Source organism: Equus caballus, chromosome 2 (assembly GCF_041296265.1).
Source record: "Equus caballus isolate H_3958 breed thoroughbred chromosome 2, TB-T2T, whole genome shotgun sequence".
Lineage (NCBI taxonomy): Eukaryota > Metazoa > Chordata > Mammalia > Perissodactyla > Equidae > Equus > Equus caballus.
The window spans coordinates 97,883,632-97,895,813 of record NC_091685.1 but is presented as its reverse complement, the minus strand read 5'-3'; the positions used below and the strand labels follow the sequence as shown (position 1 = coordinate 97,895,813).

Below are 12,182 nucleotides of genomic sequence, written 5' to 3'. Positions count from 1 at the left end.
GGCAAGTGATTTATTGAAGTGTCTCAGCAGAGTAGGAGGAGAAAAGCAGGATAGAACAGGGAAGAAAAGCTAAGCAAGAATGTAATTGCAGCTGGAAACCAGCTTCAACCTGAGCCCTGGGGAGCTCTGGAGCAGGAGCTGTCCCAGAGAGTTGGCCTCAGCTTGTACCACTATGGCAGTCAGTCATGGTTGTGAGCGGCCTGCAGTGAGGGTGGGGGTGGGGTGTGCGTGTAACGCTCACAGCAGCTGTGAGTAAATGTACTGGCCTAGTTAAGGGCATCTAGGCAGAGCACCGACAGCATCCACTACAACTTCCCAACTCACTCCAAGTTATAGCCAAAATCTTACTACACTGTGTGATCTATCCCTGCCTAACCATTCTCTCTGTCTCTGAAATCATCTCCAATTACCCTCCCTCTTTCATTCCACTTCAGCCACACTGGCCACCTCACAAGTCCTCAAATTCTCCAGCATACCCGTGCTTCAGATTCTTGCACTTCTCAGTTCCCTCATCTGGAATGATCCCCACCTCCCATGTCCACATGACTAGGTCCCTTATACATCCTTGAGGGCTTTACTCACAAGACAGATTCTCAGTACGGCCTTCTCTCGCAGCCCCATCTAAAAATCACAACTCCCACCCCTAGAAAACACTTACAATCCCTTTACGTTCGTTACTTTTCTCTTTAAGCACTTATCAATATTGAACATATTATATAGTTTTCCTGTTTTTCTCATTTATTATTTGGTCCTACTCTAGAATATAAGCTGAAAAGGCTAAGAATTTTTATCTTTTTTTTAAGTCTCAGCACTTAAAACAGCGTGTGGTAGGTTACAGGTACTCAGTTAATATTTGCTGAATACATGAAGGAAGGAAGGAATGACTGATTCCTAGCACAAAGTGTAAGTCCTCAATAAACACTGTTTGAACTGAACTAATCTGAAACAGAAAATACCAGCACAGCCCCCCATGGAACAGAGATGGGAAAAAGGACACATATACTGCTATAGGCAGAGTTCTCCATAGATTATATATTTTCTTTGATAATATTGCAATGTTTATGAGATGTTATATATGTGTACGTTAATATATAATTTATACATATAAATACTGGTGAATAAAAATAGAAGCGCTAAAGATTTTCCAATTTTATTTAAATTAGTTCATCTCAAAACTCAACACTCTAGATTTACACACATTAAAGTAAGGTAAAGGTATAGCAAAATTAAAGGAAACGCAGGTTGTACAGATAACTCGATTCCTATGAAATAAAATTTAAATCCAAAGATGAAACTCTTTAAGTTCTTTACTGCAATGCCATATTCTGATCTCAGAGAGTAGAAAACTGTTCAGACATGTAAAATCTCAAATCTCTCAATCCTGAAATCTACCAGTAGATACCAAAAATCTCCAAGCCACATTAAACTTTTCTAGAGAAAAGCCTTTTTTAAAACTGAGATTACCAAAACTACAAAAGCATCTCTCAGACACTCTCTATCGCATTTTTTTGCTGAAGTGTCAATCAGCCTAGGCAGCCTCAGAGCCAACACTGGCTTCTTCCTGTAAATCGTCCCCCGCAGAGGATTCTGACTCAATTGCAGAAGATTCTTCTTCTAGTTCAGCATATTCACCAGAGCTTTCATTCTCTGTTGTACCTTTATCATTATTGACGGCCACAGCTTCATCCGGAGCTGCATTCATCATCTCGGAGGGCGGTTCAGTGCTGACCTCTGCGGTTTCGCCAGTCGCTGCGTCTGTGACCTCTGGCCCAGTTTCGGCACTGACTGCAGCGGTCTCCGCTGGAGCAGCCTCCTCAGTTTGTGGACAGGCTGAAGCCTCTGCCATGACTGCAACTGTCGCATCTGGAATAGCTTCAGCATCTACCACCTGAGCTTCCGCTACAGACATCTCAGGGGCTTCTAGACTTGCTTTCTCCACTCCCGCAAGGTTCTCTTTTTCACCTTTAAGATTTAGTCCATTAAGCAAAGTATTAATTGAAAGAGCATGGGAATACAGTGGACCACTGTGCAGTCATTTAAAAAAATGAAACAGATCTAATGTACTGATATGAAATAGTCTTCGAGGTAGACTGTTAATTGAAAAAAAGCAAGGAAAAGAGCAATGTATACAATATGGAACTATTTGTGTTAGGACAAAAGGAGGATAAAATAGGGGCTGGCCCTGTGGCCGAGTGGTTAAGCTCGCGTGCTCCGCTGCAGGCGGCCCACTGATTTGTTGGTTCAAATCCTGGGCGCGGTCATGGCACTGCTCATCAAACCACGCTGAGGCAGCGTCCCACATGCCACAACTAGAAGGACCCACAACGAAGAATATACAACTATGTACCGGGGGGCTTTGGGGAGAAAAAGGAAAAAAATTTAAAAAAAAAGGAGGATAAAATATATACCCAGATAGTTATATGTGCAAAGACTCTCTCCAGGAGGATACAAACAAACTGGTATTTTTTATTGCCTCTGAGGAGGGAAAATGGGGAATCTGCTTTTCTGTAAACTCTTTTGAACCTGTTGAACTTTTTAAGCAAATAATTTACATATACTATTTACTCAAATACAAAGAGCATAAAAATAAACAGCCAACCCGTCATGCAAAATAGCTCAGAAAAGTAGCCAATTTACTAGCTGATAACTCTGAGAAATCTCTAATCCTCTCTCAGCCTCAGTGTTGTCATCTGTAAAATGGGGATATTGATAATATCTACCTCACAGAGCTATTGTGAGGATTGATTAAATTAACATATATGAAAAGTGCTTCAAAACCAATAAGTGCTATGGTAATGCTGTATTTTATTATTATTATAATCAGCCTTCTCATGATTATATTCAATAATGTGTATTGAGGATATCCTGTTTCGTATTGTTTTCATGACTAAAAGGTTAAAACTGATCCATAAGCAGCTATTATCTCTGTCCCTAAATAGTGATCATAGTAACTGATAATAATGGCATAACGTTGAGATGGAAAAAAGCATGGTTTAAAGCAAGCAGTTTAAGGCAAGAAATATACATGAGGGTGAAAATGTAAAGTCTCTCTTCTCACAGTTGCCATTTTATCAGTCAGATCAACTGAGGGACTCGATAGACACCACCAATTCAACTGTACTTTGGGCAAAGACACATGGGCGGTCTTAGCCAAAACTGAAACAAAAATTAGTTCCATGATTTTAAAAAATAATGAGGGAAATGACAGGTCAAGCTGCTGAGAGAGGCAGATACTAAAATTATGCCTGCATGAATGGAAGCCTGAGTAGGGGGATAGTAACATTATGACACAAAGAACTCAAAGCCAGTGGTCAGCAGTACAAATGTAAAACATTTTCATTTATCAAATGCACTCATCCAAAATGTTTAACAATATTCTTTAGGTTTCAGTCGGGCTTTTTCTTTCTGAATGAACTCCTACCAGAGCCATTCTGGATTAAGTTCATAAAAAAGCCAAAAGCAAATAATGTTCATTGACTAAGAAGTAAGACTAAGACGATAGAAATCAGTGCCTCAAAGGGAAAAAATAATGAATTCACTTTACCTTGAAGTGGATGTAACTCAGCATTGGTTTTTTCTTTCAAATTTGCTATATGTTCCTTGTGTTTAGCTTTCTCTGATGTGACTCTCTTGTAAGTCTGAAAGTAAATGTGTGCTTAAGATTATTTCTTGAGCTTTAAGATTCCTGATAAAAGCTATATGCAATTCAAAGAAGAGAAACCAATGCACACTGTCTACTCTGTTGCTTCCCCTTTGGAAACCTCTGTCATTAAGTAGACTGCTTTAAAAAGGAAAGAGACAAATGCTCTAACAGGGGTTAAGATAACTGAAAATGCACACAGTAGATAGAAAGATGAAGACAAATGAAGAAAAAATAAATTATGCTAGAATCAAAATATTCTGACAGGCATTTACAAATATCCTCCAGGGGCCAGCCCCGTGGCAGAGCGGTTAAGCTTGTGCGCTCTGCTGCTGCGGCCCAGGGTTCGGATCCTGGGCGTGGACATGGCACTGCTCATTAGGCCATGTTGAGGTGGCATCCCACATGCCACAACTAGAAGGACCCACAACTAAAATATACAACTATGTACTGGGGGAATTTGGGGAGAAAAAAAAAAGATTGGCAACAGTTGTTAGCTCAGGTGACAATCTTAAAAAAAACAAAGATCCTCCAGCATTTATTCCAGAGAAATGGAAATTTGTGTGCACATGAAAACCTGTACACAAATGTTCATGGTAGCTTTATTTGTCATAGCCAAAAACTAGAATCAGCCCAGATGTTCTACAACAGATGAATGGTTAAATAAACTGTGGTACATCCATAACCTAGAACATTACTCAGCAAGAAAAAGGCATGAACTGTAGATACAGGTTTGGACAAATCTCTAGGTAATTATGCTGAGTGAAAAAAGCCAGTCACAAAAGGTTATATAACTTATGATTCCATTTATGTAAGATTCCTGAAATGACAAAATCATAAAAATAGAGAACAGATTAGTGGTTGCCAGGTGCTAGGAGGAAGGGAGGGGAGGTGAGGAGAGAAGTGTGAAAGCATGAGGCCAGGAAGAGCTCTCAGGAGGAGCCAATTTAAGATTACTTTTGCAACGAAAGATTTAACAGACTAGAGAGGTTCCTGTCTGGCACTAGTAAACACAATTAGGGGTACAGTGACGTCCAGATGAAATTCAGTCTTCCAGCATCCCACATAATCACATAGCCTAGTCCAGTCTCTGTTTTTCCAGTGGCCTATATCCAACTGTCGTAGCCCTGGGCAGTGAATTCGACAGTCAGCAGTAGAAAGATGGTAGAAGCATAGGAATCTGGGAATGAGTGAAAGCTGGGAGATTAGTGGAGGACAATAATGTAAGTGATATGTTTGAAGTTTCTTGGCTTCTTGAGGCTCTCAAAATTCTGAAGATTGGAATATGTATTTTGTATTTTGGTTTGGCCATCTACATAGTCCTACAAACTGCTCCTAGTCAGGACTAAAAATCCCTTCATGCATATTTCTGGAGGGTCAAACCAAAATGTAGTGATTGTGTACTCTCATGGTTTCTGAAGAATTTATACTTATTTACTTTTATTCATAATGAAGATTAGATTTTGATTTAAAGTTTATGAAAAAGTGGGGAATGATTTAATAGGTTTATCTTATTTAAACTCACAAGTGTTCCTTTGTTTGGCTTTAAAATCAGACTATTAAATACTTTGTGGGGCCAGTCCCGGGCCAAGTGGTTAAGTTCTCGCTCTCTGCTTCGGCGGCCGAGGGTTTCCCGGTTCGAATCCTGGGTGCGGGCATGGCACCATTCGTCAAGCCATGCTGAGGCGGCATCCCACTTGCCACAACCGGAAGGACCCACAACTAAAAATACACAACCATGTATCGGGGGGCTTTGGGAGAAAAAGGAAAAATAAAATCTTTAAAAAAAGAAAATCTTTGTTTTATAGCAATTACCTGGGGGGAGCAGATAGAGGGACCAGAGAGGAAAACATTCCTTTAATTTTATATGTGTCTATTTTGAATTTTTAAAAATTCATGAACAAATGTTACTTTTAAAAATAATAAAAGTATATAAAGATATAAAACTAATAAAAACTATGGAGACAGTAAAAAGATTGGGGGGGAGGGAGGGAGGAATGAATTGGTGGAGCACGGGGGATTTTTAGGGCAGTGAAACTATTCTGTATGTTATTGTAATGGTGGATACATATCTTTATACATTTGTCCGAACCCATAGAATGTACAACACAGAGAGAACCCTAATGTAAACTATGGACTTTAGTTAATAATAATGTCTCAATATTGAATCATCATTGCTAACAAATTTACCACATTAATTCAAGATTGTTGATAGAGAAAAGGGGGAGAGAGGGTAAGAGGAGGTATATGCAAACTCTGTACTTTCTGCTCATTTTTCTTAAACCTAATCCTGCTCTAAAAACTAAAGTCTATTAATTTTTTAAAAAGTTAATCTTTCAAAAACAATTCTCATTAAATGTTAATAATAGTACCTACCATATAGAATTGTTGTAATTATTAAATGAGCCATGAGTCTGTCATAGGATAAACACTAAATGTCAGCTATCATTTGTAGTATAGATAATAATGCTGTTTTTACTGAAAATCACCTATACTTAGTGGTGTTAAGAAATATTGATTTTATACTTAAAAAGAAATCTTCGTAATCTTGTATATTTAATTAGTCCCATGTCCTGACCTTGACATTGCTTTGAGTTTTACCACAGGTTGTAAAATATAAGAATTCCTGAATACTACAGTGATTTAAACACTTACATAATATCCACCAGCACTGACTGTGACACCCACAACCAGATAATAGATCATATTTGATCCAGATGATCCAGGGAATTTGTTAGATGACATCCAGCGAAGAGATGCTAGGAAAACAAGTTTAAACACAGTTAGCCCCACTGCTTAAGCAAAACTATTTTAAATAATTGCATCTTAAAAAAATTTTCCCCTCGGTGAACCTAGAATCTATTAACATCAAGTCATTTTAGCTTAAGGGAATACAGTATTACAAGGTAGGGTAATAATTCCACTTGACATTTTCCCAATCTAATTTGATGAGTACTTATTAAACATGTCATTTTGATGCTTAGCATCATGCTTTTCTTGGAAGGAGTACAGGCGTGGATAAGGAGAAACGACAAAAGCATTAAACTATTTTAACAGCCAAACGCAATGCATATTAGCAAAAGAAATCCATTTACTGTATTTACTCCACCACAGGATTCAGTGGAAAAGATTATTTTTCCAAAAAATGAATTAAACACATTGTACTTAAAATTTATATGTTAAATAAAACATTTATGTTGAAATTCAACACATTTCTATAAATCTATAACATGTAAAGGAAGAAACTTTAATTTTTGTAATGTAAAGTCTTTATAAAGGTGAAGATATAAGCTTTTTTAAGACAAATGTTTGCAACGAGGTCATATTTGAAATAGAAGTACAATTCTGTACAAGCTAATAGAAATAGATGAAAGTACTGTATTATTATATGTAAATATATTTACTAGGTAGTGCTAGAATTTGTATATAACATATGCCCTGGAATTGAAATTTTTCTAATAGACTCAAAGTTAGAAAGAGCTTAAAGTTTATATAGTTCAAATTCTTTATTTTAAAGATAAAAAAGTAGAGACATTTATTCATTCAACAAATATAATTGAGCACCTACTATGTGTTTGGCATTGTTAGAAGCACTAAGAATGTAACTGTGAACAAGACACATGAGGTGCCTAGCCTTGGGTAGCTCACAGTCTAGAAGGAGAGAATAGATGTACAGAAAAATAACTGTAGGCAAATAATTGCAATGCAGTGTGACAAATGCTGTAATAGATGGAAGTAGAAGCTGCAAGAATAGCATGAAGATGCAGCGAAAAAAACTGCTAGTTGGCTCAAGGTAGATGTCACAACTGAAGAGACATGACCTAGGCTTTGAAGGAAAGCAGGAGTTTGTCAGATAAATAAGGGAAGGGGAAATTGCACTGGAGGCAGAAGGCACAATATGCGCAAAAGCATGACAGCTGTGTGACTGGGAAAGTGCAAAGTAATCTGATGTGGGCTGACATAGAGTACCGATGTGGGGACTAGTAAGAAGTGATGATTTGCAGAGGGCAAATCTTAAGACATTTGAACTGATTACAAATCCTTGTAGTAGCAATATTGGAAAGATTTCATATATATGTTCTTAGTTTGGATATAAATGACCATCTCCTGGAAAAAATATTTTTTTCCTGAAAATGTGCCCAAAGAGCCTATGCTAAGAGGTTACGGCTTTGACTTGTAGTGGGGCTTTTGTTGGTTTAAAAATACATCTGTTATTAAATAGGGAATATGTAGCTTTCATAGTTGGCAACCAGACATAAATATAAAAAGATTTTTTTAAATAGGAAGAAACAAAGAAAATCATCAGAGATTAAAACTTAAATACAAATACAATTATGGCAAAGCTATTTAGAAGAGCAATGAAATGGGAAATATTCAATAAAGATTAATCAGACAAATTTTAGCATATTCATACATGTGAAACAGACTATAATTTTTGCAGAAGAATACTTACAAGAGAAAATATTTACAATATATTAAGTGAAAAATTATAGCAAAATAATCTATGTGGGACTAGCCCAGATTTGTAGAAGCAATTTGTATAAGGAAAAAAAAGTCACAAGGGAAAAAAAAAGTCTGGAACACTATACTAAAATGTAAATAACGGTATTCACTGGGTGGTAGGATTACCGGTGGCTCCTATTTTACCTTTCTGTGTTTTCTCCAATGACCTATTATAAACCTAAATTATTTTTTCATTAAAAAGTTACATTTTAAAAGCAAAAACCAGAGAACAAAATTTAATCAGGCACAGTTAAAATTTTATCCTCCAGTAAAACTGAAACGACATTATTTTTCATCAAATTAGGAAGTTCCAATAAAAGGTTAATTAATATCCACGACTGAAGCCAAATTTCCAGTCAATCATAGTTCTTAAAATACATAAATCAGTGCTACAAAGAAAGTAATTGGATGAAAATTAAGGACAGACCAGTAATGCTACAACCAGTATTGCTAACTACTTCAAATTTTAAACTACTTTTCTCTTGCCCCAAGTTGGGCAGGAAATTATTTGAAACACGTGCAGCTCCAAAAAAAAAAAAAACAAAGTATGTTACGTTTGTGCGTGATGACGGTGGGGGATGCGGACAGATAACGCGAAAGGTCACGGTCCGGGGGCTCCTCTTTCTCCGTACAGCGCCCCCCCGTCGCAACAGCCCCGTTATTTTCAGAAGTTTAACATGATTGGCTTCTACCTGTTTCATCTGTGAAAAATGTGCTCTATCTGACTCGGTATAAAGATCAAGGAAAAAGAAGACGCCTTATTTCTGTTACTTGTGAGGCAACTTCTTCCCACCAGCATTTTAAGAGAAAAATAAAAGGGAGTTGGACAGACCTTCCTTTTCTCCCACCACCATCACCACCACCCCTCCGGGCCTAATCAAAGTGACAAAGACTGGCCCGCGGAATTTTCCGCAGAAGGCTTCCTTTCCGCCTCAAAAACACGAACTGGGCTAAAGCTACGTCACAAGCCTTAGGAAGCGAGGCAGAGTGAAGGGAGACCTCCAGGAGGTTGTCTGAGAGCCGTTCCCCTGATCAGGAGCGGGAGAGTGAGGGGAGACAGACGAGAACTAGGAAAGAACAGGTTGGGGCCGAACTGCACCGGAGAGCAAACCTGGTCCCAGGGCGCAGGCTGCGGGGATGAAAAATACTCTCAGGCTCACACTGAAGCACCTACGATGTTCCAGGCGCTGTAATAGGCGCTTTCGTACATGTCAATTTTTATTTAATAAGCTTCCAGCTCGCACTGCAACTTCTCCTTTAGGAAATTTCTTAATACGCCCACTTTTCCCCGTTCGCAAATCTAAAGGTGACAGATACATGGACGACAGAGCCTAACAGCTGAATACCTCCCGGTCTATCTGCAGCTCCTAAGGAAAGTGCTTCGAAGGCCGCTTCCTCCCCGGGGATACCAGGGCCCAGGCTCGCGGGGTTCAGGCTGCCAAGCCCTGGGTCTTCAGTTTATTCACTCAAAAACGTGTACCCAACTTCTACCGGGCCAGCACTCCCTCCCGCACCCTGCCCGGCTCGCTGATGAGTGTCCATCTTCCCACCCATTCCTCTGCTTCCTCCCGAAGTTGGAGAGCGCCCTGGTCTCTGTAATAGTAACAGCGGTAAGATACACGTATGTTAGCCAGGCACTTTTCTAAGCGCTTATAACTACATAGTAACTCATTACAACTCACAGCTATTATTGTCCCCATTTTACAGATGAGCAAACTAAGGTTAAATCACTTGCCCAAGATCGAGATTCGACCCAGGAAATCTAGTCTAGATTCAGAAGCCGCGCTAGAAAGGTTCCCTACTTCCAAAGTCTCCAAGAACTTGGGGGCGTCTTCCCACACGACTCTCCTGCATTTCTCCCTCCATCCCTAATCTCAGGCTTCTGCTGCACTGGGTCGAGTTTGCCCCACCGGGTGCAGACGGGGACAAAGGCGCTCGCGGAATCCGCGCGCGAGACGCTCGTCCTCTGCAGGCTTGGACGGCGGGAGAGGCGCCCGGGCCAGCGCCTGGCACTCACCGTCAGTCCGGAGCGGCGCAGGGCTCGCCTGCGCCCTCAGAGGCAGCGCCAGGGTCTTGGAGACCGCCCTGCGGAGATACATCGCGCCCGCGGTCCGCAGCGCAGTAGCCTCTGCAGCCCGGCGCGGGCAGCGGGGCGCGGACAGCCAGAGTGAGCCCCGCCCCGGGGAGGGGCGCCGACCCCTGTCCAGCCCCGCCCGGGAGGCCCGGGAGGTGGGTAGGAGTTGGCTGTTCTCACCATCCTGGTCAATCCGACCTCCAGGCTCCTTTGCTTTCTCCCGGGTCCAACAAGGTGATGGCGGCATCTCAGAAAAAGGATCAAGAAGCGAGAAGTCGCCGTCACTTGCCTGTCCAGTACTGTTCCACTGAGTGAAACCCCTCCGTGTAGACTGGAAATGTTTCGGGATTCGCATCCGGAATAAGACATAGACATTGTTTATCATGCCGAGGGAAATCTGAACCCACTTTATCTCATGCACTCCGTTAGCTTTCCTAGGAGCGGAAGGGGTAGCTGGAAGTTTCCTGGCGATGGAGCGAGGAGAGGGGCGGCCTCAGCCTTCCAACGGTGGTGCGCTGGGCGAAGTTCAGAATCGTCAGAAAATCCCCAGGCAATGGCTGAATCAATTCACCGTTACCATGACTTTAAACACAAACCCCTCAAATGCTGAATATTCCTCTAAGGGATGCGAAACCAGTATTTCCACATCAACTAAAAATGCTAAATTATTAGTTTCTTCTCCTAGATTTCAATTACTTGCCTCATTGTGGCTACAAGAATTTGTCATGGTTTGAATACGGAAACCAATAATTTATGCTCATAACATTTTCTGAATGATTAATCTTTGAAAGGGACCATTTCATATTATGATAGTCCCTTATGTGTGTTTGGCAGTTAGTTTATAAAGCACTTTTACATATATCGTCTCCTTTAATTTGCATTTCAACCCTCTGAGGGAGGTGCCAATTCTTCCCTTTAGCAAGGGACCAGGTTGTGGGGAGGAACGTCCACGGACTGATGGTCAGGATTTTTTTCTTTTTAAAGGATATGAACATAGTTCTTCTAGTTGCAAGTTCTCTTGCCATGTTACAGGCAAACTATCCGCTCATTTGCTACATGAGTAACTAAACATTTCTCAGAGGTTCTAGTACTGAACACAATTCTAATAATATTTAACATATTCTCATTTGACCGGATGAGCCAATGGTCAGAACTGGTTTTTTGATACTCAGAGTAGCTTGCTATTCCTAGTGATTAAACGCTTAACAAGAGCAATTAAGTAATCTGTAGTAACCAAGAGGTCAAATTCAGACTTCCAAGCAGCACAAGAAGGGGCTAAATTCAGACTCTCCACCAAGAAGTTAGGGAGTTCTGAAAGTAGCAAAACGCATATTAGTACACTTGCTACTTTTGACCAGCATCAAGTACACATTCTCCAGCAACTAGGATTCGCTACCTCACTGGCCAGTGTAGAATGCTTAATGAACTGCTAGCAGCTAGGACAGATTGACAAACCAAGCCAAATCTGTCACAAGCGCTCCTAACCACTTTTGGTTTGACGCTACCCGATTTAAAATTTAAAAACAAACAAACAAATCTTTCTACCACTATGGCTCATTCTTTCCCTTGTGTACTTAGGGCTGAATTTTGACTTGGTTGCCAGGGATAGGAAATGGTCAAAGGCGGTAAATGCATTTAAATGAATTAATGCATGAATATACTGTTATGTAATGTGTTGGAAGCTTCCCTGGGCTCCCCTAAAAAGGATTCTTTCTGAGTAAACATTTGTAAGTGATGATAGCTCCCAGGACACTGTTTTAGGCTCCCCTTTGGAATTTAGTTGTAGACTTAGGGTCTTCTGGGTCATCCCCAGGTTCCATGGCAGCCACTTAATCTCAAACTGTCTCTCTTAAAATGCCTACCATATGCTAGGGACTGTGCTGTATGCTGCGATTGGTTATAATTTATTTTACAAATATTTATCGAGTCTCTAATGTATTAGGCACTGTTCCAGGGCATTCTTCA

The 12,182-nt window shown here is 40.3% G+C and overlaps 1 protein-coding gene across 1 annotated transcript; it reads right to left on the bottom strand.

The window, feature by feature from the left end:
* Window positions 1–1,134: 1,134 nt before the first annotated feature.
* On the bottom strand, window positions 1,135–10,822 carry MGARP (mitochondria localized glutamic acid rich protein). The gene is made up of 4 exons (XM_001502525.6): window positions 10,161–10,822; window positions 6,296–6,399; window positions 3,545–3,638; window positions 1,135–1,962 (listed from the first exon to the last, which is right to left on the bottom strand). The coding sequence occupies exons 1-4, from the start codon at window positions 10,600–10,602 to the stop codon at window positions 1,529–1,531; spliced, it is 1,074 nt and encodes a 357-aa protein (XP_001502575.4). The 5' UTR covers window positions 10,603–10,822; the 3' UTR covers window positions 1,135–1,528.
* Between the last annotated feature and the right edge of the window lie 1,360 nt (window positions 10,823–12,182).

What these genes read in the sequence shown, in the direction of transcription:
- MGARP (XM_001502525.6), bottom strand. Translation starts at nt 10,602, where the DNA reads ATGATAAACAATGTCTATGTCTTATTCCGGATGCGAATCCCGAAACAT. An exon ending in TGCGCCGCTCCGGACTGACG is followed by an intron (nt 6,400 to 10,160) that starts GTGAGTGCCAGG and finishes TTGTTTTCCTAG; the next exon opens with CATCTCTTCGCTGGATGTCA. An exon ending in TGAGTTACATCCACTTCAAG is followed by an intron (nt 1,963 to 3,544) that starts GTAAAGTGAATT and finishes TAAATCTTAAAG; the next exon opens with GTGAAAAAGAGAACCTTGCG.